The following is a 27,817-nucleotide window of genomic DNA, read 5'->3' on the forward strand; positions in this document are numbered from 1 at the left end:
AAAGTTGGAGGACTCACACTTGCCAATCGCAAAACTTAATCAACAGGAATCCAGACAATGTGGTACTGGCAAAAGGATGTATTATATAAATCAGTGAGATAGAACTGAGAGTCCAAGAACAAACTCAAACATTTATGAGCAATGGATTTTCAACAAAGGTGATAATCTGATGAGGAAATGGTCTTTTCAACAAACCATGCTGGGACAACTGGATAGCCACATGCAAAAGAATGAAATTGAACCCCTACCTCAAACCACATACAAAAATTAACTCTAAAGAATTTGAAGACTTCAAGAGTTTAAACTATAAAACTCATAGGAAAAAAAACAGGTATAAATCTTTGTGACTCTGGATGAAGCAATGGTTTCTAAGATATGACACCAACAGCACACGGAACCAAAAGAAAAAAGCATAAAGCATAATTCATCAAAATTAAGAACTTTTGTGCTACAAAGGATACAATCAAGACAGTAAAAAACAAAGAATGGGGGAAATGTTTGCAAATCACATATCTGTTAAGGATTTAAGTATCCAAACTGTATCTAAAAACTACTAATTCAACAACAAAAAAGATAACTAAAAAATAGGCAGGAGAATCTGAACAGACCTTTCTCTAAAGACATGCAAATGGCCAATAAGCACACAATAGATGCTCAATATCATTAGTTATTAAGGAAATTCCAATGAAAACCTCTTCACACACACTAGGATGATTAAAATAAAAAACGGAGTAACAAGTGTCGCCAAGGATGCGGAGAAACTGGAATCCTCACATCCCGCTGGTGGGAATGTAAAATAGTATAGGCACTTTGGGAATTAGTTTAGAAATAAAGTTTGGAATACTAACAGTTTCTCAAAAGAGTTACCATATTTATTACCCAGCAATTCTACTTTTAGGTATAAACCTCCCAAAGCTAAAAACATACACCCACACAAAAAACTTGATAGGAATGTTCATGGCAGCATTGTTTCTAAGAGCCAAAAGGTGGAAACAACCCAAATGTCCATAAACTGAAGAATGGATAAACAAGATGTGGTGTATCTACACAATGGAGTATTGTTCAACCGCAGAAAGGATGCTGATAGAGGCTGTTAATACCAATCTAGGAAATACTATACAAAGCGAAAGAAGTCAGACACAAAAGGCCACATATTGTACGATTCCATTTTTATGAAATACTCAGAATAGGCAAATCCATACAGACAGAAAATAAACTGACGGTTGCCTGGGGCTGAGATGAAGGGAAAATGGGAAGTGACTGCTAATGGGTATAAAGTTCCTTTTGGGAAGGATGAAAATGTGCTGGAATTAGAGTGGTAAGGGTTGCAAAACTCTACATATACTAAACCCAATGAGTTTTATACTTTAAAATAGTGAACTTTATGGTATGTGAATTTTAATTTTTTTATAAAAGGCCCTCCTTAGAAAATTGATTTCCTCACTTCTATTTCAGACCACCTACTGGTTCATGAAAATAGAAACATTTGCAATGATACTTGACATTTATAATCCATTATAACAAATACTACAATAAAATTTCTTTTTAACCAAATTATTTATACATATCAGTTGATCGTCCACTTGTATTTAATTTGCCTCTAAACAAAATCTGAAAGTTCCTCTGAGTTCATGATTTATTTTTTGAATTTATATTTTTCTTAAGTGACTAAAGCTAAACAAATGTCTTCCTTTTAAAATTTTAGCAATTCTGTCATCAAGAAACAGGTCAAAGTATTGCTCTTGCAATGACATTCGCACAGCCGTCTTCAAGCAGTACTTTGAAATTTAATTCCTTCTTCATAGGACAATAAAAAGGCTAAGCGAGCAACAATTTTTCAGTATCAGTATTGCAATATAATGTGTATAACCAGATGCTTCAAGCCATGTAACAAATGCAGACTTTCTTTCCCCTGGAATATAAATAGGATTCCAAGCTTACTCTCTTCAGTAACAAGAATTTAAGTGAAATGTTTTCAAAGCTCTCCAAAAAAACAAAAAATACTCTTTATCGTCACCTTCTGTAATGTTGTTTTACATTCTGGTTTTTGGTATCAGAAGACTGTAACTTTCTTTGTGTTAGCACTATAATCCACAATGAACTCTCCGTCAGCTTTGAAATAAAATATTAATCCCAGTCTGATATCATTGGGTAGTACTATACTATACATAGATCCATATAAGTTAAATAGGAATGATCCTTCTAAAGATGCCAAGTATGTGGAAGAGGGCTTAAATACTTAAGAAATAAAGATCAAGGACAGCCACAATCAAGCTACACATGAAAAAGCATCAGCAGATTATAAGAGGGCAACATGATTTTCATTCTTAGGTTCAATGAAAATTGCATACATTCAGTTTTTACTCTTAAACACAAGTGGCTTATACTGTACCAGGACTGCCAGCCCCAAGAAAGACAAGAACACAGAAAGGATGACCTTAACCAACTTCAGTATTACTTTTGTATTTAGGTGTATAAAATCCATCCACTGCTTCAGCAACCTTAGGAGGGAGCAAGCCTAAGAGATGTAACATTTATACCTTTCGATTAAATTATACTATTACCTTATAAAATGATGTTCAACATGTTTCCTTAAAAACAGAGAACCAAGGGCTCTCTGATAAGTAACCTAGCTGATAGCTAAAATGCAGAGAGAATCCTTAAGACTGTAACACAGCAAGGAGTTCTTTTGCATTATGTGTATTCAAAGGATGGTGATGTAGTTCTAACTGAACAACATCTTGAGAAAACAAAAAATGGGAGAAATAAAAATTGATTTCTGAACCAAATGTGCACCACCTTCCAGCAGACTGAATAGCTGGGAAATACAGGTAGGGTAAGGAGATATGCCCCATGTGAAGACAACTGCCTATAAGAATTCCAAAGAACAGTTAGAGCACAAACTGCTTTTTGTTTTTTAAACACACAGGCCTCAAAAAACCGTTTCACCAGTTTTCTGTTTTGTTTTTTATATAGCACATCTTTTCTAAATAATTCTCACTTTTCATTCCAGAAAATGTAAGAAACCATTTGCAAGAACTCACAACATGCAAACATGTTTCTCTAAGGCCATGAGCTGGTTTGCTAAGTTGCATTTTTTTATTCAAGTAAAAAGCCCTTCAAGAATAAGGGGTCTGTAGAGGAAACCAATCACCCTCAATTCTCTGGCCTGCACACTTGTTAGGATCTCTATCACTCTGAAAGCCAAAAGGTAGAATGCTCACTTGAACATTAGCAAAATGGACCGTATTTACACTTCTTAAAAAAAACTAATGCATGTTAAATTTTTCTGGCAATTCTTTTTGTATGTTACAAAACAAAAAAGGAAAAGCTTAGAATAAGAACGCTTTTTTCTTAGAAAGGTCAAACAGATACTTCTTGACATCATGTCCTTTACACAATGGCATACTGTTCATATAAAAGGTCTCTTATCCTATAAAAATCTTGACAAAGGCAGCCTTCTAATCCAATGCGTCCAGTTTCCGTCTAGAAAGTAAAAGTAAAAAAAAAAAAAAAACAAAAAACTCTTTAGCACATTTCCTAATCATCAATATGCAGACATAATAAACAAGATATATTAACTGGGTTATTTGGTGATTGGTCTGGAATGGGTTGCTCTGCATAGAACACGGATAGAACATTCGAGTCATGAATCTAACACAGACATGTAAATGTCAGAATTCAAATAATAAAATTTTACAATAAAATTATACATCATTTCTTTGACAGTCACTTTTATAAGCCTTCAAGGTCATCATTACGAATATAAATTATGGTCTCCAAGTTTGTGAAACTACCAGTCAAGAATTACAGAATTCAAAATGGCAACGCATCAGAAGGAAGTACGTGTTCAATTCATCCCTTATTAAAAACACACTTACTCTACGGACTGCTACTTGGTTGTTGCAAACAAGTACACCTCCTACAAATTCAGCTTGAATCCCCTCCCGTAAAAGAACTTGCTTGAAGTCTGACAGTCTTGGTTCGTTCATAAAAACTGACTGATGTCCAGGAACCTCAGAAAAGGTTAAAGGGGAAAGAATCACTTCAGATAAAACAGCAGACACACAGCTGTACTGAATAAAGTGAAATAACTAACACAGGATCTCTAAGATACTTTGTCATTCTCTGAAGACCTCTGACAGATCGTATGAAGGCTGTAAATCACACTCCAAGTTGTTATTCTGAATTTTACCTCCTTACTTAACATTACAAAGCCCTTCACATTTTCTGAATGTTTCCCAATCAATTTTTATTAGTCATGCCTCACAGAAACAGAGAGACATTTGCCGATGTGATGCTCTTCACTCACCCACTTGCCTGAGGGGGTCAAGGAGAGTGCCAGTAGGCAGAACTGAACCAAAATCTTGTTTTCTAGATCCAACTCCTTCACTTAGTTCTGAGGGGAGTTCTCCCCTGATGCCACTTTCACCTTCCCTCCTCCCTGAGAGTGAATGCCAAAAGGTTTTAGAATCAGAAAAACAAGCGGCTCAACCTATTGCTGCTACTTGGAAATTGCCTTGAAGAGCACTAGATTTAGCACAGACAGGAAAAAAGATTCTTATTCCTCCCCCAATCTCAAGAGCATCACTAGAAGGGAATGCAGTGACAGAGGCTGTCCCTCTACTCCTTACTGCACAGAAAGCCTAGAGTCCCCTGACATGACACAGGACTCTGATGACACAGTTTTAACACTGTTGTTCTAAGTTAATTACCTTCAGAAATCTTTGCTAACAAGGGTATCTCCTGAGAACATGTAAATACTAAATTAAAAATTTATCTGCACTTAATAAAAGATTTCTAACTATATCAAAACCAAAAAAGATTTCAGCTGAATCGACAACATACAAAAATGGAGGACAAGGGTTTCAGTCTTAGAAAACTATAAATCTTTGACTGGAAGCAGGTATGTGATATAATCCTCAAAATCAAAATTTAAATACTGAAAAAATAAATCATGAAACAATAATGTATCTTATAATATTTGCTAAACATTTCCTTTAAATTATCATTCCCTCGCCATCCAGGATATATACACATGCTCGTGTGTATGCACACACACAACCACATCTTAAGTAATCTTTTTCTAAAACTCCAAATTCAGCCTACACCAAACACATACTTTAGAGTTAAAAACGTAAAAGAAAAATCCAAAGGATGGCAAATTAAGGCAGAGACAGAAGCAGCATGTGCTTGTTTACCTCATGGGGGGGTAAGGGTTCCAATGTCGGAATGATCTCGCTCTCTTCACCTGTCTCTTTCTCATCATCGCCGAACAGACTCTTCATGGCCTTCTGTTGTGCTATAACGCTGGAATCCGAAGGAGCGTCCACTTGCATTTCTGAGTCCTCTCCATCATCCTTCAGTTCTCCTTCTTCTAAAATAACTCCTGTGTCCACTTTGGAAACTCTCATATCCAAGACACCATCTATCCAAGCTAATTCGGCGTCTTTTGCCTTACAAAACTGAAGGGAGCTGACAAGTGAATCTTTCAATCTCACCTAGACACGATGCAAAAGGGAGGGAGAGATGAAACCCTGAGTATAAATTAACGACAAAATATAACCAGTTATTATTATTTCCTAACTCTGTAATGCGTATTAAGATTCAAAAATCTTTCACTCGTCTGATCTTCACTGTGACTGGTAATGACCTAGTGACCTGTGAAATCATTAGGACCCCTGTCTACTTCCCAGAAGGTTCTTAACCCTTGGTTGCACCCTAAGAGGACATGGCAATTTCTTAAAATACAATGTTAATGCCAGGTTCTACCTTCAGTGACTAACACAAATGGTGAGACTAAATCCAGAGCACTGAGTACCCCCACCACCCCGCAAGTTCCCCAGATGGTTCTCATGTGCAGCCAACGTTGAGAACCACTGATAAGCCTCATCCTCTAGTGGTTGCTGCTCTTCAGGAGTACTGAATTACTTACTGTTTCCTTCATTACCATGAATTCACACATCCTTATTCTTGGAACACCGCTTCCTCTTTTCTGCCCAGAATAACTCTGCTGCCTGGTGAATTCCAACCCATTTTTTCCAACCAAATCCAGACATCGCTCCTGCTTTAACTGACACCATCCCCCCCACCAGATAAAAATCTAACCTCTCTTCTGTGCTACTCCTGTTTTTTATACCTGCCTCCATTTTTTTTTTCAATTAGGAATAGACCCTTGACATCAGTGAATTTTATAAAACATCTGAATTCTTGAATACTCCCCATTCCCCTCACCTTTACACTTCTGCAAATGTTCCCTCTGCCTGGAATACCCTTTCCCCCTCTCTATACCACCCTGATGACCCATCTAAACATCCGTTAGGATTCAGCTTAGTTATCACTGCCTCTGGGAAATCTTTTCTAAACTTCCAAATCTGGGTTGGGGTCTCACAACATCCTGTACTTCCTCTATCAGAGGTAATAACAATGTGATAAATGATCTTTCCTTATTATAAGCCCCACAGACCATAAGATCTACTAAGACAAGGTGACCATGTCCGTCTCACTCACCACTGAATTCCTAATATACCTGTCCTCATCTGCAACAAAAAGTCTTTGTTTCTGTGTGGCTCAAATGCCAGTGCACTTACCTGGTAGATGTGAGTTTCACTAGTGGCATCAACTGTTTCGTGTAGCTTTGGCATGTACACTTTAATATCTTTCCCACCAAATGCACGACAGCACTCTGCGAGATCCTGACTAGCCTCTGGTGGTCCATGGACAATGATCAGCTGTCGTGGTTTCATCTGATTAATAATCTTTTTAATGGAATCTCCATCTGAGCGTCCTTCATAGTCTATGTAAGTAACCCTGGCTCTGTAATTAGACAGGATAATTCAAGCTTATTTTTCTGATAAGTTAACTCCAAAACTAGGTTATTAATGGCTTTTATCAGGAAAGAAATGTATAGGATATATAAAATGAGGATTTTAGGAATACACGTGTCATACTGTTGATATGTATTTGAATGGGATTATTCAGAAGCTCTTAGAAAAAAAATAACTCACTATATAAACAAAAATAAAACTGGATCCTGAGCTAATGTCACATACAACAGCAGGTTGAGTTGAAACCACAAAAGAGAAATGTGAAAGATTTAAATTTAATAAAATAAAATGTACGAATTATATTTGTGACCATGGACAAGGAGGGACTTCTTTATGTAATCACAAAACCATAATAGAAAATACTATTTCATTATATCAAAATTAAAGATATTTTTAAACAAAGTAGACCATGGACAACTCTTATAAACAAGTAACAAAATGGGAGAGGATATTTGCATTGTCTGAAACCAACCAGGGCTAATATCCAACTATACAATGAACAAAAAGGCAGCAATCTCTAGAGAAAAATGCATGAAAGTTATGTACTTGGAATTCACAGAAAACAAAAAGAAGCATTTGAAGAAGATAAACTAATAACCACAGTAAGACAAATTTAAACAATAGTGATACGTTATTCTATACTTACCAGGCTGGAAAGCTTTAGTTAGATAATGCCAAATGTTAGGGAAACAGGGATGAAAAAAGCCTTCTGCTCTACTAGCAAAAATATAAACTTATATAGCCATTCAGGAGAGGATTTTGTGATACTGTTAATATGCATCATTTAGATATCAGCTGTACCCCGAAATATATACTAAACAATAGCACTAGACAAATAAACCACTTTGTTCTCTAATGACTTAAAAAAAAATTCCAGAATGATGATTTACTGCTGTTACAAACTGTAACAAACAAAAAAAGGTTTATTTACTATTTATTTATTTATTTATTTATAGTAACGATTTTAAGGCACTGGGGCCCTGTAGATGTTTAAGTCAAGGAGTATGTTTATGAAACACTTAGAAAAATTAAACCTGTGACCTGCGTAAGTTCACATGTGAACTTACATGTAAGGCCAGAATGTGGGGCACCTGGGTGGCTCAGTGGGTTAAAGCCTCTGCCTTCTGCTCAGGTCATGATCCCAGGGTCCTGGGATCGAGCCCTGCACCGGGCTCTCTGCTCAGCAGGGAGCCTGCTTCTCCCCCTCCTCTCTCTCTGCCTGCCTCTCTGCCTACTTGTGATCTCTGTCTGTCAAATAAATAAATAAAAATCTTTAAGGAAAAAAAAAAGCCAGAATGTTTCTTCGTATAAATGTATAATTTAATGTTTAAATCCCACCTTGCCACCCATTCAATCACACTGGAATTCAAATACCATTAATGAAAACAAAATGCCACCATACTTCACAGGTCTTTGCATGGAAAAAGAAATTAAATTTTAGAAGTACAAACTTACTAGAGGATATTCAGAAATTTCACTTTTGAAACAACGTAAATTATATAATTCAAGTTCTTAAAATTTTATCTTATAATCTTGTTTCAAAAATGCAACAAAAAGCACTTACTTTATTTCGATAGACTCTGTTGTAGAAATACACTTGGTAGGAACATCAGATAAATCCTGATCCATGGGTTCATCCCCATTAGTCAAGCCAGATTCCAATTTGCTTTTCTCTTCTTCAGTAGCTTGAAGTTCTGGCACTAAGAAATCCTCTGGTCTAAATGATAAGTATCTAATTAGAAGCAGTAACGAGCAAGCTAATATTATATAATATGTGTAACTAGTAGATGGCACAAGTTTTAGACGCCTCACGTATCTCAGATTTAAGTACACAACTTATGCAAAGCTAATGCAACTTTTTAATATCAATTACCAAATGACTGCATATATTCTGTTCCTCCTGACCCCTGAGGAATGCTCTTTAAACACACCATGGGGGCTAGTAAAGAGGCCTACACCATTAGAAGATCTCCATGGCTACCTTAAGTACTATTACAACGTGGCCCTGCATGTTTCAGTCATTCCTTCTCTCGGTCTCTGTCGTTTCTCTTGCCAATCCCCAGTTCTTATAAATCTCAGCTTCTGATTTCCGTAAGAGCCCCAGTTATCCCACCTGTGCCCAAAGAAAGCGTATGACTCCCCGTTGGCACATTACCACGAAGACTGAGATACAAAATCATGAGCTCCCTCAAAAGCCTTCACTTTCATTTCAACAAAGCATGCATGTATCTATCTCTCCGTTTTTACTTCCAGTATCAGAGAGAGTTGTATGTTAAAATTATTATATGTGCTGCCGAAGCGAGCACTGTATGTTAAAATTAAAAAAACAGGGTCACCTGGATGGCTCAGTTGGTTGAACAACTGACTGTTGGTTTTGGCTCAGGTCATGATCTCCGGGTCACGAGATCAAGCCCAGTGCCAAGTTGGCTTGAGATCCTCCCTCTCCCTCTACCCCTCCCCACGCCCCCACTCTCTCTTCTCTCTTTCTCTAAAATAAATGTCTTTAAAAAAAAAAAAAAAAAAAAACCCTAAAAAACAAACTTAAAAATGTTCTCACTCACCTCCCATAATTATCTACGCCCTACCCCCAAATCCACTCCCTCTCCTCTCTGGGAATGCAGGCCTCTGTTACCCAACACGTAGACTGCTACGGTAGCTTCTCAGACCCTGGAGTTTAACTTCTCCCTCTGTAATCCACATAATAGCAGTAGCAACCACTTAAAGTGCATTTACTAGGAGTCATGAGTCACAGGTCAGATTCTGTGCTAAGGGTCTTAAAAACACAACCTCACTTAAATTTTACCCCAACTTTTCAGATAAGGAAATCGAAGCAAAAGAACACTTGTCCATATGCTAAACAGAATGGACACTAATTGAGTGGAATGGTAAATAAATTCACTAATGCTATTTAGATTGTTATTTTCTCTCTGTACTATTTTAGAGGGCCAAGTAGTGCTCCCTCTTCCCTCTCTTAAATGGGGAAAAAAAAGTCTTGCTCATTTTCTTAAACTTTTCATATACCTAGGTAATAAAACTGCTACTCTGCCCTTAAAATTAATTCTTTAGATGTTCCCCAAACTTTCTATTTTATACTATACTTTCAAACTATGTAAGTCCTCTGTATCTTTCAAAGTGGGGGTACTCAGAAACTATCAAAGTACACGATATGACCAGAAAGTCCAAATTTATTGAGTTCTAATGATACACTGAATTATACTACACAGTCTAATCTGGAAGAAATAAATAGTTGTTTTGTTCACATACTTGATAATTTCTCCATATTCATCCCATTTAATTCTTTCTTCTGGGGCAGGAAACATAGGGTAAGACTTTTTAGCCTGTTTGAAGAAACTTCCTTTACGACTACCTTCACCTTTCATCATCAGGTCATGTTTAGTCTTGTGAGCCGATGGCTGATCAATGTCTTCCTCAACATCACTCTCATCACTGGAATCTATGTCTGCCCTAAGAAGATTGTAGAACAGATAAAGGTCATCAAATCCCCCAAGATTTTGAATTAGTATTTACAAAATTATTTTTGAATTAATTCAACGATAATTTTACTGGATTGGTAATTTTGTAAAATAGCATTAACTGTCAGTTAATAAATACACATTAATACTAGCACTGAAAGTCTCGATGATACTCAAAAAAATTTTTAATAACACAACACACTAAAGTACATCATAATCAGTGAAGGAAAATGCATACACACACACATACTACAAAGGAACAAAGAAAACAGTGACAGCATTGTCTGAAATTGCCTTCCAGAAACAAAGGAGTGAAGTCTGTAAACTGCTAATCCATTTTCCCAGTAAAAATATCATTCAAATATAAATATAATTTTGCCAGACTAAACACAAACAATAAAACCCAGAAAAATCTGATGGAGGATATTGCCTGCAGATACGCAGTCCATGAAACAAATATCAAAGGCATTTCTTCAGAGAAGAGAGGATGATACCATGTGGCAGTATGTCCACACAAGGGAGGAATGAGAATAAGAAATTAGAAATATGTGTGCAATGTAAGTTATTTAAAAAAATTTCTTTAAAAAATAAAATTGATTTTTTAAAAAAAGATTTTATTTATTTGACAGACAGAGATTACAAGTAGTCAGAGAGGCAGGCAGGGAGAGAGGAGGAAGCAGGCTCCCTGCTGAGCAGAGAGCCCGATGTGGGGCTCGATCCCAAGACCCTGAGACCATGACCTGAGCGGAAGGCAGAGGCTTTAACCCACTGAGCCACCCAGGCGCCCCTAAAATTGATTTTTTAAAAACAAACAAACAAACAAAATTGGCACTAGAAGAACTTGGCATTCTAGCACCATTTAAAAATGTTCACAAAGGGCGCCTGGGTGGCTCAGTGGGTTGAGCCTCTTCCTTCGGCTCAGGTCATGATCTCAGGGTCCTGGGATCGAGTCCCGCATCGGGCTCTCTGCTCGGGGGGGGGGGGAGCCTGCTTCCTCCTCTCTCTCTCTCTGCCTGCCTCTCTGCCTACTTGTGATCTCTCTCTGTCAAATAAATAAATAAAAATCTTAAAAAAAAAAAAATTTTTTTAAATGTTCACAAAGGGGTGCCTGGGTCGCTCAGTTGGTTAAGCGGCTGCCTTCGGCTCAGGTCATGATTCCAGGGTCCTGGGATCAAGCCCCGCATCGGGCTACCAGAGAGCCTGCTTCTCTCTCTCTCCCTCTGCCTGCTGCTCTGTTTATTTGTGCTCTCTATCTCTCTGTCAAATAAATAAAATCTTAAAAAAAAAAAAAAAGTTCACAAAAACAATGAAGTCAACAGAAAATTTAAATATATATATATATTTTTAATTTAAATTCAAGTTAGTTAACATACAGTGTATTATTAGGTTCAGAGTACAGTTTAGTGATTCATCAGTTGCATACAACACCCAGACTCATCATGTTACTTGCCCTCCTTAAAGCCCATCACCCAGTTACCCCATTATCCCTCCCATCTCCCCTTCAGTGACCTTCAGTTTGTTCCCTATAGTCTAGTCTCTTATGGTTTGTCTCCCTCTATCTTATTTTTCCTTCCCTTCCCCTATGTTCATCTGTTTTGTTTCTCAAAGAAAATTTAAATATTTTCAAATAAACTTTTGTATCTTAGAAGTAAGTTCTTAAATTATATATAATTTACATACAAGCTTCAAATCTGTCTGAAAATAACTCACTCTTTTGACTGCTCTAGTTTTTTCGCCGCTTCTTTCTTTAGTTTCTCTTTTTCTAAGTATTCTTCTAGTTCTTTCCCTTCAAGTTTCACACGTTTCCTCAACTGGAGAAAAACAGCAGACATAAGGAAGCATCGTTATCAGGGGTTAGGTGGTGGGGTGTGAGATGTAACACATCTGTGAATTTACCATCTTAAATTTGAAATTATTCAAGATCCCATTACATGCAATTACAGATCCTCCTTAGATTAAGACCAAAATTGAGCTGCCACATTTCTAGGCTGGGTTTAATTTAAACTGGTTAAAAATCACCAATCAGGAAAAGAAAATATGGATAAGTATTTTTATAATTTGGAGTAGGTGAGGCCTACAAAAGACATAAAACCCAAAAGCCACAAAGGAAAAGATGAATAAATATGGCAACGTGAAAAAAAAATACATCTCTTTGACATTTAAAAGTCTCATAAAATTATAGGGAATGGAGAAAATTATCTGCAGCACTACTTGACTATCAGAGGCTCTTTTTTCCTAAGAGCTCTTCCCAATCAGTTAAGAAAAAGATGGTCAACACGTCAAAAAAGGACAAATCCATATATAAGCAACTTACAAAATAAGAAAAACAAGTAACCAGTAGCTATGAAAAGATGTCTCATTTCGCCAGTTTTTGAAAAATGCAATTTTTTTGAGACGTAATACCATTAAGATTTTATTTGTTTATTTATCTTTGGTGGGGGTGGACATGAGGTGGAAAGGGAGAAAACTCCCCACTGAGCAGGAAACCTGACGTAGGGCTCAATCCCAGAACTCTGGGATCATGACCTAAACTGAAGGCAGAGACACTTAACCTGGTGAGCCACCCAGGCACCCTGTAATACCATTGCAAAATCTTTTAGATTGGCAATGCTAATTACTATGTATCTATGGAACAATTAGCACAAACATGGTAGAAGGCGATTTGCCATAAAAATGTGCCTGTAATCTGACACTGCATTTCTATTTCCAGGAATTTATCCTATGGAAACAATCCCAAGTGTAAGGCAAAAAGTACAATTGCAGCTATGTTTGTAACAGTAAAAAACCAGACTCAACTTTAAAATCCACCAACATGGGATGATTAAATCAGTAGATCTCTCCAACATTTTGATCTCAGGATTGCCTTAGACTCTTAAAAATTACTGAGAACCCCAGAGTTTTTGTGGTTTTTTGTAGATTACATTTATTAATGTCTACCATACCAGAAATCAAGAATGAGAAAGTTTTAAAATACTCATCTGTTCACTAAAAAAATAAAATCATTGCATATTAACATTATCATATCTTTGCAAAAGGTAACTATATTTTCTAGAGCAAAAAAAAAAAAATACTGGAGAGCACGGCATTATTTTACATTTTTCCAAGTCTCACTTAACGTCTAGTTCAATAGAAGACAGCTGGATCCTCACATCTGCTGAATTCAATCTCCTGCAATATGTTGTTTTGGTTAAAGCATATGAAGAAAATGCAGCCTCACACAGATGTATAATTGGAAAAGGGAAAATTATTTAAATAGCCTTTCCATGAATAGTCCTTGGTATTACATCAAAACTCAAAAACTGGTGGTTTCTTAAAGATTAGTTGTAACGTGGAATCTGAAACCAACAACTTTTTATGCTGTTATATTAAAATTTACTGATTTATCTTGCACTTTGAATGGCTCTTTTAGCTGAGCACTATTTTGTACCTACAGGCATTGGTTATTTGCAAAATACTAGTGCACCAAGTTACACAGATCTTACAAATGTTGACAGTATTTTAAAAATCACATTTGCAAATATCACCACCAATATCAATCAGCAAAGCCGCCTAAGTTTCAGTTGTCAATCTCACAGTGATGGGCATCGCTTTCTAAAATTCTAATTTTCAACTTCGAAGTTTGAATTTTATCAGACTTAGGCAACCAATGCTATCAGTTGTTTTTCTTAGAGTGACAAGCTCAACTTACTCATCTTTGGGAGAGTATCTGCTGAATACCCAGGTCTGAATAACCATGTCATTATTTCAAGTAAAAATAGTGTTCCAAGAAAAAAGTGGCCAGTTAACTCAACTCAATTACACACATGGCTTTCCTCGAGGCAAACATCGTGTTAGTAAACAACACAGGTGCTATGTGCGTACTGCCCATCCTGCCATCCAGATTATTTTTATTTTTATTATTTTTTTTAAATTTTATTTATTTATTTGACAGAGAGAGATCACAAGTAGACAGAGAGGCAGGCAGAGAGAGAGAGAGGGAAGCAGGCTTGCTGCTGAGCAGAGACACCGATGCGGGACTCGATCCCAGGACCCTGAGATCATGACCTGAGCCGAAGGCAGCGGCTTAACCCACTGAGCCACCCAGGCGCCCCCATCCAGATTATTTTTAAAAACCTTTTACTAAAAGGATTTAATAAAATTAATAACTTTTACTGCTTCATCAAGAACATTCTTAAGTGAAATGGACCCTTCTGGAACTTCGTGTGCTGATGTATGATGCGACGGCTGGTGCCACTGCTGGATTTATGCTGAGGCACCAGCACTTTTCCCACCACTGCTTTGACTCTGCAATGTTAAATGTAGGCATAGTGAAAAGGCAAATAATATCTTCATATTCCCATCAGAAGTAGTTTTGACCTTTGGCACTCCCTGAAAGGGTCTTAGGGACCCTCTCCCAGGGGCCCTCACAACATACCTTGGGAACCAGTGGATTCAATAATCACTATATATACACACACATGTGCAATTATAAAGTCACTAAAATGAGTTCGTTTATTTGAAAACATTTGAATGTTTATAATACAGTCATCTGTGCATAAGAAGTCAGGAGAGTGGTTTCCCTCGGAGGGGAAGGATCTGGAAGGGGATGTAGGAGGTACAGCTGATACTCCTTGGTCTGGGTACAGACCAGACAGAGGTATCTCTCACGCACACTTCCAGTATGTTACATGGCAATGGACACTGAAAAAAATCTGTACTTTTTTGGCTACAGTCAATGTGGAAAGTGTTACTATTGTCTGAGATGAGGAAGACTCAGAGAAGAGTTAAGTCTGAGACTAGGGGAAGAAGAAAGAGTACAGTGTTTTGCAGATGACCTCGTAGAGGGAAAAACTGATAGGTCATGGAGAGAGAAGGTGTGATTACAGAAGAAACACCCCTACAAGGGGAAAAGGAAAAGAATCCTAAGTGTTAGTACCACTTATTAAAAAAAAGTCAAAACCTAATGTTTCAAATTATAGCTCCAAATGTCCTTTCCTATTTTTTTTAAACTGAAACAGCTTTTTTTAGAAACAGTTTTTAATATTCTTTTTTTAATTCCTCAAATGGCCTATGCCTATCAACCTTAATTGAATTTCTAGTAATTATTATTTTCAAATTCAGTATTTTGTATCTGATGAAACTATTTCACAAGTATTTCAAAGAGCTCTTTTCATTTTCTCTTAAAGATTTATTTATTTTAGAGAAAGAAAGAGTGAGTGTGTGCACGTGGTGGGGGGGCCAGAGGGAGAGGGAGAATCTCAAGCCAACTCCCTGCTGAGCACAGGAGCCTGACCTGGGACTCCATCTCACAATCTCACAACCCTGAGATTATGACCTGAGCCAAAATCAAAAGCTGGCCACTTAACTAGCTGAGACACCCAGATGCCCCCGAGCTCTTTTAATTTTTAAAGAAAACTCCGTGTTTCTAAGCTATTAAATAACCCATATGAAGTTTTTACTTTGATATGTTTGCTCTGCATCCTTCCTCAATAATTCTGTATTTATAATGAAGGTATAGGAGATTTCGGTTACTATTTTTGTGCTTTTCTTGAGTAGAGTTAAAGACTAAGCTATGCTTATCACTCAGCCTCTAACAAACAACATTCCTTAACATGTCCACAAGAAGGAAAAATGAAAGAATCATCTACAACTGTGCCCAACTACGGCAGTTATTAGCCCATTCAGTATCCACTACTCCAGATTTCAGTTAATGATACTAGCTTTGGAAAACTGATAGATGTGTTGGTTGGTTATTAAGCAAAATGATCTTTGGGCATACCGTTCACCTGGCTACTGTTTTGTGCTGGTTGACAAGAGCTAAAGCAGCAAATGCGGATACAGAAACAAGATAGGCTATTTAGTGGGGAGAATATATGGGGATTTTTGTCTGACTGCTTCTACTTCTTAGCTAAGTTCGAAACAAATTCACGTGCTATGGGTGACGGCTGAGTTGAGTTGTGGGTTATCTGAAGAGAAGGGGGGTATAAAGCTATCTAACTGGAGAGTAGGAAAAAAGAGTATCTTAGAGAATGTTGGACTGGTGCTGGGTATGCTCTGAGATGTGACATCGCAAATGTGAAGGGCAATCTGCCCACACAGTAGTGTGTTTAATGCCAGTAACATAAGGTTGCTTGGGTATAAGCACAGTTAAGCAAATGGTTTAACTAGGGTCCAAGCTTTGCCAGGTGAGTACAATAAATAGGAGGTTAATAGAGATAAAAGTGTTTGTAAGCGATGAGGGACTGTTGACTAGAAGCTGGAGCAATGATGGATATTAGTAGAAGTGGCAAGGTTCACAAATTAAAAGTCCCAATGGAACCAAAGAATTGGTGGCATGGGGTATCAGAGCAAGTCCGGGATAAGATCAGAGTGGGATGCTTGAGGTGAAGATCTTCAGGGGTAACCCGTAACAAGGTGAAGGGTATGATCACAAGAGTAGATAGTATGATTGTGGGAAGGGATGGCTAAGGTGAAATGGAGGAAAAGATCATTAAGAAATAAGGTGTGGGGGCGCCTGGGTGGCTCAGTGGGTTAAAGCCTCTGCCTTCGGCTCAGGTCATGATCCCAGGGTCCTGGGATCGAGCCCCGCATCTGGCTCTCTGCTCCTCGGAGAGCCTGCTTCCTCCTCTCTCTGTCTGCCTACCTGTGATCTGTCTCTCTCTCTGTCAAATAAATAAATAAATAAAACTTTAAAAAAAAAAAAAAGAAAGAAGGTGTGAAGGGACTGAGAGGGCAGAGGACTTGGCCATATCACACGTATGGACACTAGAGTCATCAAGAATGCAGTCCTGAGTGAGTGGACAGGAAGACTGTGGACCAGGATTAAAGTCACCAATGAAGGACAAAGAACAACCAAGGGATCAGTAAATGTCAGAAGGGGTCAGAATATTGTCAAGTCTGATGGCACGACCTAGAAAGTGAAGAAATGGCTTGAAAGCAGAAAAAGGATCCCTGCTGCACCCAAAGTTCATGAAGCATGAAAGAGAAAAAGAGCGTCTACTTGAGAGACCTACAGGAAAAAGATCATTGTTACGAAACCGCCAGATTTCAGTTAGGTAAAGATGTGAAAAGAACTTTTCAAAGAGTGCTTGAAAATATAGGGTATGTATGTGGCACCTTTTGGGCATGGTTCCAGTGGATACCATGGAAGGGTTAAAGAATGAGGATTTCCAATTAAGAAGCTCAAATCTGTGCTATTAAAGGTTCTCTACTGTTACTCTGGTAAAAATTCCAAGTTTCATTTTGGTCACTGATTTCTATAAACATCATGCATGTGTCTCCCAAACACTTTTAAGATAAAGTTCACATACAAGCACTTACCTCTATTTCTGTAATTTTTTCGGAAGGATTATCAATTAAGAAACGGGCTAACGTCCCAGGAGTAGTTCTGTAGGTTAGAATGATTGAGTTTTTAGGGTCCTGACACCACTGAATGAAGAGATCCCTTGAAAATCCACATTCCAGGTCAGGCTGGCTGGCGAGTACCACTTTGGGGCTAGGTACCCGAGCCAAGTCAGAAAGACCGTGACATAAAGAGAGATGGCGAAACTGAAATGGATTATTTCTTTTGTCTTCAAAACATCTCATCAATTTGTCACTCATCCATTCTACCTAATATAGGGGGAAAGGATGACCATAATTAGAAAATACTAGATTATAATTGCAATGTCTTCTTCAAGGTCTAAAAGTATTTTAAGTATTTACCACTGACAGTTCTTAAAACTTGTACCATTCTGATAAGCAGCTTATTTTCTGTTCTGTTCCATTATATCCTTCCACCCCATAGTTCATCCCTAAAAATCCAATTCTGCATTGTATTTCAGTTACAAGTCACCTTAACTCTTACTGAGAAAGCAGAGTGTAAGTTTTAAATAAATACCTTACCCAAGATTGCTATTTCAAGGGAAAGAGCTTATTCAGAAAGAAGAGAAAAATGGATTCCAACATTTATGTCCTATGAGGTAGGTTCTACTTTTGTCCTCACTTTACAAATTGCGATACCAAGCATTAGAGGAGAAGCAACTTGCCCAATCTGTAAGATGGGGACAAAAACAGAACCTACTTCATAGGGTCTAGAAGGGCTAAATGAAATATTCCATGTGAACACAGAGAACAAGTAGTTCATTACCATTATCATCATCAGCCTCTTTCACAGGAAAATAAAATCCAAAGAGCAACTAAATGGTTTTCTAGAAGTCCAATTTCTGTAGAAAACTTCTGTATTACAAATGACACTGTGAAAACAAACCTGGGACTTGGAAAACTCCACCACATTATAGCTGACATTATTCAGGAGCGCCAGCGAGTAGACACCCAGGCCTGCATCTTTAGTTCTCCAGATTTGATCAAGGAGTTGAGCAAGTTCCAAAACTCTGCCTGCAGTGTCCACTGCTATTAATACATTTCCATCACCTCGAAGTGTTTCCAGGACATTTGCTAGAAAACAAGAATGTAAAATCCATAGAGAACATAACAATACCTTGCTGCAAAATTAAAGAAGACTTTATCTCCAGTATAAAGACTATAACTTATAAATAAGCGATTATTGGGCCAGGTACACAATTTTAAAAATTCCACTCAGGTTATTACAACTAGTTTTTATTCTGTGAATGTATCTTCATAGGAATGAAAGACAACGCCATTCATTCTCAATTTTTTTTTCACTGAAAAAGCGTAAATCAGTGGTCCCCAGCCCTCTTCACCCACAGTACACATAGAAAATGACATTCTTATAGTATACTGTGGCCATTTAGAATTTTGTTATAAATGATTCCCAAATTTATACATCCAAATACACACATTCATAGTCTCTATTTTATACATACACATTTTGTATGTTTGTATGCCTACACAATAAAATATAGATCCAATTCCCTCTTCCAACAAAAGTATCTTTATGAGTAGACATCCTCACTCTACATTAAAGTTGGCTTGGAAACATTTGGTAAAACCAAAGTCTAACAAAAACAAACAAAAACATACAAACTGATACCTTCTTAAAGTGAAAACAATATAGTACACAAATTCTGCCTTTTTTAAGGTATTATTTATTTATTTGTCAGAGAGCGTGCACGTGCACAAGCAGGGGGAGCAGCAGCCAGAGGGAGAAACAGGCTCCCTGCTGAGCAAGGAGCCCAACGTGGGACTCTGATCCCAGAATGCTAGGATCACGACCTGAGCCGAAGGCAGATGCTCAACAGACTGAGTCACCCAGGTGCCCCACAAGCTCTGCTTTTTAAGTAGACAGATGAAAGCAGTGGTTTCAAACATGTTTAAAAGTAGAATCTAGGGGCGCCTGGGTGGCTCAGTGGGTTAAAGCCTCTGCCTCCGGCTCAGGTCATGATCTCAGGATCCTGGGATCGAGCCCTGCATCGGGCTCTCTGCTCAGCAGGCGGCCTGCTTCCTCCTCTCTCTCTGCCTGCCTCTCTGCCTACTTGTGATCTCTGTCAAATAAATAAAATCTTTTAAAAAAAAAAAAAAAGTAGAATCTAATTTTCCTGTTGAAATCCTGTGTAGCTTATAAAAAAAGAGTAAGAAGGTAAAGCAGCTGAAACCAAAGCAGAAGCAACGAGGGATGACCCAGAGGCTCCTCTTTAGAACTGAGACTACTAGATTAGAGTGTTAAGACACCCAACATCAAAAATCAGTGAAGTATTTGCACCCTCAGGTATCACCTTTGCTCATTTTTCTTTTAAAGTGTAAGTGTTTTGCTAATGGATTTTTTAAAAGTACTTATTTATTTAAGAGAGAGAGAGTAAGAGAGTAAGCACCCAAGCAGGGGGAGCAGCAGGGGAGGGAGAGAGGGAGAAACAGACTCCCTGCTGAGCAGAGAACTCGATGTGGGGGTCGATTCCAGGACCCTGGGATCATGACCTAAGCTTAACCCACTGAGCCATCTAGGCGCCCTTTTTTTAACAGATTTCTATGAGCTCTTTCTATATTCTGGCATTCCCTAGACATGTATCAGCGAATACCAGGTAGAGCTAGCTATGTGCTGAATGACAGGGAGAAGTCAATCTCAACACCTATCCCACAAAAGCTGAATTCAGATGAACTAAATTATCTTTTTCTACAAAATAATGATATGGTCACATAATATTTTTTCAAAAATATTAGAGTTAAGGGCACCTGGATGAGTTAGTTAAGCATGTGACTCTTGATTTTGACTGAGGTCATGAACTCAGCATCACGAGATTGAGTCCCATAACAGGTTCCACACTGGGTGTGGAGGCTGCTTAAGATTCTCTCTCCCTCTGCCCCTTCCCCACCACTTCCTCTCTTTAAAAAAAAAAAAAAATTGAGTTAATCAATCTCTCATGTCAAGAAAAGTGTTAAACAAGATAGAAGAAACTGTAACTCATACTACCATGCCCATCCACGGAGGACATTACTATGTAATACGTACTCAGAAGTTGCTCATCTCTCTGTTTTCTCCTAGGCTGCACATAGGTGGCATTAAAGGAATCTGTGATAAGCAGGGAGGGTCTGCTTAGCATTTCCAAGGAACATCCATTTAAATGACTATAACAAAGTTGAAGAAGAAGAATATTATATCATTTTCAAATAAACAACTGCTTATCTCACCCAAAAATATAAGCAACTTTCATTTATAAGATTTTTCCTTCCCAAACTATAAAAGGACATGTGCTCATTAATAAGAAATCTAGTACGTTAAAAAAGAAAAAAAAGGAAAATTAAGATCTTCCAGAGTACTACCACTCAGAGAAATCGATATATTTTGGTATATATCCTTCTAAGCACACAAATACACTTTCCCAGGCATATATATGTGAATATATTTTACAAAACAGGTATCTCATGTATATGTCTCTATACTCAGTTCTACACCCTGGTTTTCTCCCATGATACTAAAACTGGTTTCTAAATCTATTTTTTAACAATTGTAAAAACCTCTGCCTAGGTTACTTTTTCTCGTCATTATAAATTATCTCAAAGAACATTTTTGCAAAAAGCCTCAATTGCATTTCTGACCATTTCTTTAGGACACATTCCTAGAAATTATTTACTACAATATACAATTTTGCTAAATGGCTTTCCAGAAAGATTTAATCTTTTTCAGAAAGCTCTTTTCCAGAAGGAATGAGCAATTCGTTAAATATCTCCTAAAAGAATACTACCATTTAAAAATCATTTTAATGATATTTAATTTTAAAAAGAATTGTGGTTTAAATTTTTTAACTTTCATAACTTTTGTCCATTTTGTAACTGGCATCTTTTTAATTGGTTAAAAACTAGTCTTACACATGTAAGCCTTTAGACAAAATGCTACAAATATTCTTCCTACTTTATTGTTCTTTAGTTTATTGTTTCAGATGTTTTAAATCTGTATGTAATCAAATCTATCAAAGTTTTCCTTTATAACTTGGTCCACTTCCTTTATACTCAGAAAACCCTTTTTCATACCAAAGATTAGACTCACCTGCACTGTTTCATTTTCTATTAATTCCATTCCATCTGAAATTTATTTGTTATGTGGTAAAAAAACAAAAAAACCCACAAACTGACTTTTTCCCAAAATGTTTAAATACCATTTATTCGAATACCCATACGTTCCTCATTAACCTATGATAACAAGAGCCTAAAACTTACTAGTCTTATATATTTCTAAATGTAAGATACAAAAGATCTTGAGGCTACTGTAATCTCATATAAAACAACTATGAACTTAATGTACAGAAATTACAAAAGAAGTCTCTATGAAACTAAACACCAAAACAATTTTATAGTAATGCCTTGAGTACAAAATGAAGTATTTAAAATTACAACTACTGTGTTCCCCTTTAAAAGGAGTCTGACTTTAAATATAGTTATATCATAATCACTAACTTTACAAAAAAAAAAAAAACCAACCCCACAAAGTTCCTTTAAATAGTAGGTCAAGTAGCAGATAAAAGATAATCCTATGTACAAAAATTCATCTCCTTTACATCTCCAGAGTGATATCTGCTTTATATAGTGGATACTGACATGTCAATTTGTAAAATACATTATCTCTTATATCAAAGTTTCCCCTTACAATGCAAAAAAATTTACTATTTGAGGCTTTTAAGTAGTTCTAGATTTCTGGCTAAAAAGAAAAGAACTTTTTAGTTTGATTTTCCCTCCAAAGAATGAAACAATATCAACTGCATTTCCATTAGCTTTTGTCTTGATATACCTACATCTCCCTCTTGTGGTTAAAGTCAACTGCGTAGACAATTTCTTCTTCTCCATCTTTGACTATTTTCCATATTGTTCCACCAATCATATGACCAGCTGGCAGAGGTGTGATAGACAAGCCATGTCCTTTACCTATGTCAATAAGACAGTGACAATACTCAGATTTCTTTTACAAGCCTAAAGAAAGCTTATTTATTTGTAAACTATTTTTAATAGCTAATATATGCAATGATACAAAATCCCAAAGTAAAAAGGCAAACAGTGAAAATGCAAATCTCATTCTTCTACCCCCCAGCTACTCCATTCCCTCCCTATAGACACTCTTGTTTTGTATGAGTTCTTGGAGACATACCTGTGTTCATAAACTGAAATATTACAAAGAGATTGGACTCACTACCCTATTAAATTACTTAGTACGAACAAATAAATGTGAATATTTATTCACATACACAATCATCAAATGTTTCCATTTTTGTGAACCTCCAAACTGACGAAATAACAATTCAAATCTCATGGTAAACAATTTATCCTATAGAAAAATTAAGTACAAGTCAAACCATTGTGATGCTGCTATTTCTTGGCTAAATCATCAGAGTCCACCGTGACACCATTTTCTCAATTTCAAAGCAAGGCTTCATATTTAATACATCTCCCTCCACAGATGAGAAATCTATACTTAACAGACAACTTCCTGACCTAATTAAATAATAAACTTCTTAATATCCAATTCTCGAATTCCATTAGCTTCTACTATGCTGCCAGAGCACTGCAATTCCTTCAAGACTTCTATCACTACAGTTAGTCATCTGAGCCCCTCAACCTAACTGTGAACTCCCAGGAGGACCTGGCCATGTTACCTTTGCTCAACATACACAGTAAACACTAAAGTCTTTCCCAAGTTACATGTCTAAAGGCTTGAGCTATTAACGTTGTGTTAGTATTTAGTCTGAAATATTTTAAAATCCAAATGACTTGGGAGAAGTTCAGAGTTCCATATTTGAACATGCTAATCTCTTCTTTTTCAGACCACAGGGCCTATAATTTTTACTACAAATTCCCCTTGTACTTTTCAAAGTCAGTTAAACTGGAAACATTTTTTACCTTTCAAATTCACAATCTGAGAGAATTTTAACTGCTGTATTTTATCAAAGGCTGCATCCACATCATCTAACGTAAAGAGTGTAAAGTCTTCCGTATTGTGTCGAGACTAAAAGAACACAAACCAGAGGTTAAACATGGTCACTGCAGGAGTGTAAAAAGCGTTTTTTAACTGCGTGAGTTACCTGGTAAAGATCATACATGAACATCTGTCCCATTTTATAAACAGGAATGGTCGCGTAGATGGCACAGTTCAGACCCAGCTTCCCGACTGCGTAGGGGAGGGCACCGAGATGAAGAGGATCGGGGTGGGACAAAAGTACTGCATCAATTTGGTGAACATGCCTAGGAAAACATGATCAAAAGGCCTTCTCAATTTCTCCAATCTTGTTTTTAAGAGTAAAGACTAGGTTGGGGTAAAAGAGCAAAGGGGCTGAAATTATGATACCTATCAATATCAATTATTACTACCCCGTCCTGCATAGATATCAAAAGTATGTGTGTTACACAAAATAGATGATGTCTATACACATAAAAAAAGAGAAGGAAAAAGAAAAGAGAACCAGTCAATACCACACACAAGCTGATTTTGAATGACTACTTCATATACTATTTATTAAAATCCAAGAACTCAACTTAAAATTTCAGAAATGGTTAGGGAGAAGATATTTGTTATTATTTTACATTTTATTAACATATAATGTATTATTTGTTTCAGGGAGGAAAAGAATATTTAAATGGCCACATTTTTATTATGAATTTTTACCTCTGCTTTTCAGCATGGCAACGGATAACATATTCACTATAGTGAAACTTCAATTAATAAAACGTGTGGTCTCGCTGACAGAAGAAATTAGAAAAAAAATGTTTTGCTACAAGTTCTAAGTTTTTAAATATTCAAGTTATCTTTCCTTCCATAATTAGTATACTACTACAGTGTAACCGAATTCTTTTTTTGATGGATTAGTATCCTTTTGTATCTCATGGTCATTATTCTGGGCACCAAAGCTCAGTATGGAGGATCAAAAGACAGAAAGTAAGCTAATGTGATCTGCTGGCAGACCCTCCATGTGGAAGGTTTATCCTCTCCTCAAATTCTTATAAACTTATTCTTCTCTCAAATTAGGTGCAAAGTCTCTACTGAGATTCATTAGCCGAGTATCACTTAACATTTTACTGAATTTCAATAAACACAGCTCAAAATGCAATCAAAACTGTACGAATGGAACAGTCACTATTTGGATCTTCGGAGAAAGTAAAACTCAGTCTTTTGCTATGAATTAAAACAGAGGAAGGAAAGCAAACACTGTGTAACACAAAATGGTATTACAGTGTAGAAAAGAGAACCTGATTTAATAAAAGTCTAGATATATGAAAAGTAACTTACTTCCTCAGGGAATCTATAATATCCATAGAAAAGTGCTCATCCCAGCCACAGTCCAACAGAAATCTAAACTCATCAACTTGCAGAAGATAGCAAAGAGCAGACTCTTCTTGAACCCCAGAGAGGGTAGTTAATTTGATAATAGATGTCATTTTGGTCCAATAACAATCCAAAAAGTCTTTTCAAAAGAAATAAAAATATAATTAAACATACATCATAGTCTCCCAAACATAACGTACAAATCAAGATTATAACAGGTTTCTAAGTGGGCGGAAATTCCATAAACATACAAAGCAAATGCTTTATTTTTTTTTAAAAAAAGATTTTATTTATTTGAGAGACAAAAAGAGAGAGAGAGAGAGAGCATGAGTAGGAGTAGGGGCAAAGAGAGAAGCAGACTCCACGCTGAACATGGAGCAGATGGCAGGGCTTGATCCCAGGACACGGGGATCATGATCTGAATTGAAAGGCAGACACTCAACCAACTGAGTCACCCAGGCACCCCAGAAAGCAAACACTTTAAAGACCTATTTTCATCATTGCTAAGTTTGAAAGTACAAACATGATCTTACATAATCTTGTTTACAATGAGCCCTTCAGTGGCTCCCCAGTGTAGCTTAATAAAAAGTGGCAGCCTTTACAATCAGTTTCAGATTTAAACTACTACCAGGTGTTTCTAAGCAACTAATTAAATTTCCTCACTTTATGTACCCCCACCTGTAAACATGAGTATTAATAACACATATAAAAAGGGGCACCTGGGTGGAGCAGTGGGTTAAGCCTCTGGCTTTGGCTCAGGTCATAATCTCGGGGTCCTGGGATGGAGCCCCACATTGGGCTCTCTGCTCAGTGGGGAGTCTGCTTCCCCCTCTATCTCTGCCTGCTTCTCTGCCTACTTGTGATCTCTGTCAAATAAATGGATAAAATCTTTAAAAAGGGGGGGGGTGCCTTGGCACAGTTGGTTATGCATCTGACTCTTCGTTTCAGCTCCGATAAGGATCTCAGGGTCATGAGTTAGAGCCCTGCATGGGGCTCCATGCTCAGCTCTCCACCCTCCCCCCCCCCCAAAAAAGCAAGCTTTCTCTGTCTCTAAAATAAATAAATCAATCTTATGGGGCACCAGGGTGGCTCAGTTGGTTAAATGTCTGCCTTCAGCTCAGGTCATGATCCCAGGGTCCAGGATCTAGCCCTGTGTGGGGCTTCCTACTCGGTGGGGAGCCTGCTTCTCCCTTTTCCCTGCTCATGCTTTCTCTTTCTGTCTCTACCTCTGTCTCTCTCTCAAATAAATAAAATCTTTAAAAATAAATCAATCTTTAATAATAATACACATAAAAAGGATGCTGGAAGATTTCAAATAATAGGTAAATTACCTAGAATAGAGACCACCAAGTTCCTCAATAAATAACTACATAATGAATTAATGAACTCATTCTTCAAGGTGAATTTGTGCTTCCTTTATTTTTCTCTGTGATGGCAATGATTTCATTGCATTACAATGATTAGCTTTCATGTCTCTCTCTCTTATTAGACCACTGGTCCTTAAATAAATAGACCCCCTTGAGAATCTGATAAAAAGCTATGGACTATTCCTTCTCCCCTCAGTCGTCCAAAAACAAACAAGGTGCACATATACATAGAAACCCACATACTTTTGAGGCGTTAAATGTTAAAAATACTTGCACTGGAAAGTAAGCAACTAAAAAAACAGGTAGAATCTCATGTTTGCAATTCCTAAAAGAGAACTTGACACACAGATAGTATTCAACATATATTTGATGGAATTTATGTTGGGATGCCTACTGTACATAGTTCAAGGAGATAGAACATGAACACAATTATTGGGATTTAAGACCTAGAATTGTGTGCTATTAAGCAGGTATTACAAAACATTCATTAGCAAAGTACAACTCCACAGCAGTATTTCAGATCCGCGCTCCTTGAAGTAAATTAGCTTATTCAAGAAGGAAAGATCAAGCACACCTGATGATCTCTTACCCGCTACCGAAGGTCCTATCAACAAACTCAGGTAAACTGTCACCTTTCATGACAGGGTGTCAGAAGACCAATCCCACCACATCTCCCATTCTTCTTCTTCCCAGTCACAGACTTAGACCCAAGACTCCTGGATTGTCCATTATCACTGATGTGCACGTCTGTCAGTCAGATCTACTCCTCTACTTTCTATCCTTCCCAAGTCCTTCCAGTAGGCCCTCTGGAACGATGCCGCTTACCCTCACCTGTAACTGCACCTCTCCCCTGAAGGTTCTCTTCACCGAAACTATTTCTCCTGCAGTGTTCCCAGGGTTTTTTCCTTGTACACCCCCTGTGCCTCCAAAGCAGGATGTTCATGCTCCTTGATCCTCACTGCAGTTCCCAAACCAGATCTTCTCCCTCCTCCGCCATATACTCCGGGCCCTCCCAGCTAGTTCACCACGAGCCTTCCCACTTTCCTCCTCACCGCTGACATGGGTTAACTGGACCTCATTCACTGAGGACTTTAGTTGCCGACTCAGTCTTCCTCGGTAACTCAACTACTGACTCTAATCCCCCAACTTTCTCAATTCTAATAACCTCATCTCACTTCAACCCCTGGACCTCATCACACCTGAGCTGCACCATTTCCAAACATTCACCTTCTCATGTTCATGTGTCTCACGCTGTCATTTCCACCTTGCTTACTCAGTAATCCCACTGCGAAAATCCTTCAGCCTCACTGAATCTCTAACCCACCCCCAACTCTTTCACCCTCTCCTGTCTCCACTCACATCCTTCCTGCTGATCCACAATCCATCATGAGTATCTTAAAAACACTATCAAGCATCTGGCTGCTCTGGTCCTTCCTTGTACCAGTCTGGCAGAACGCCCAACTCCGACTG

At 37.6% G+C, this 27,817-nt stretch overlaps 1 protein-coding gene across 2 annotated transcripts in view; it reads right to left on the reverse strand.

Moving 5' to 3' along the window:
- Positions 1–1,767: 1,767 nt before the first annotated feature.
- The window catches only part of CPSF2 (cleavage and polyadenylation specific factor 2), a 31,626-nt gene continuing 5,576 nt past the window's right edge, over positions 1,768–27,817 (reverse strand). For both annotated transcript variants that reach the window (XM_046009539.1, XM_046009540.1), the window contains exons 3-16: positions 24,945–25,119; positions 23,743–23,902; positions 23,561–23,666; positions 22,462–22,591; positions 20,685–20,800; positions 18,528–18,715; positions 17,600–17,890; positions 12,011–12,111; positions 10,092–10,292; positions 8,392–8,544; positions 6,591–6,816; positions 5,202–5,501; positions 3,882–4,016; positions 1,768–3,486 (exon numbers count right to left, since the gene is read on the reverse strand). In XM_046009539.1, coding sequence (XP_045865495.1) covers positions 3,394–3,486; positions 3,882–4,016; positions 5,202–5,501; positions 6,591–6,816; positions 8,392–8,544; positions 10,092–10,292; positions 12,011–12,111; positions 17,600–17,890; positions 18,528–18,715; positions 20,685–20,800; positions 22,462–22,591; positions 23,561–23,666; positions 23,743–23,902; positions 24,945–25,093 — 2,349 coding nt within the window. In that variant the 5' untranslated portion in view covers positions 25,094–25,119 and the 3' untranslated portion in view covers positions 1,768–3,393. The remainder of the gene's footprint in view (positions 3,487–3,881; positions 4,017–5,201; positions 5,502–6,590; positions 6,817–8,391; positions 8,545–10,091; positions 10,293–12,010; positions 12,112–17,599; positions 17,891–18,527; positions 18,716–20,684; positions 20,801–22,461; positions 22,592–23,560; positions 23,667–23,742; positions 23,903–24,944; positions 25,120–27,817) is intronic.

This window comes from Meles meles, chromosome 6, assembly GCF_922984935.1.
Source record: "Meles meles chromosome 6, mMelMel3.1 paternal haplotype, whole genome shotgun sequence".
Lineage (NCBI taxonomy): Eukaryota > Metazoa > Chordata > Mammalia > Carnivora > Mustelidae > Meles > Meles meles.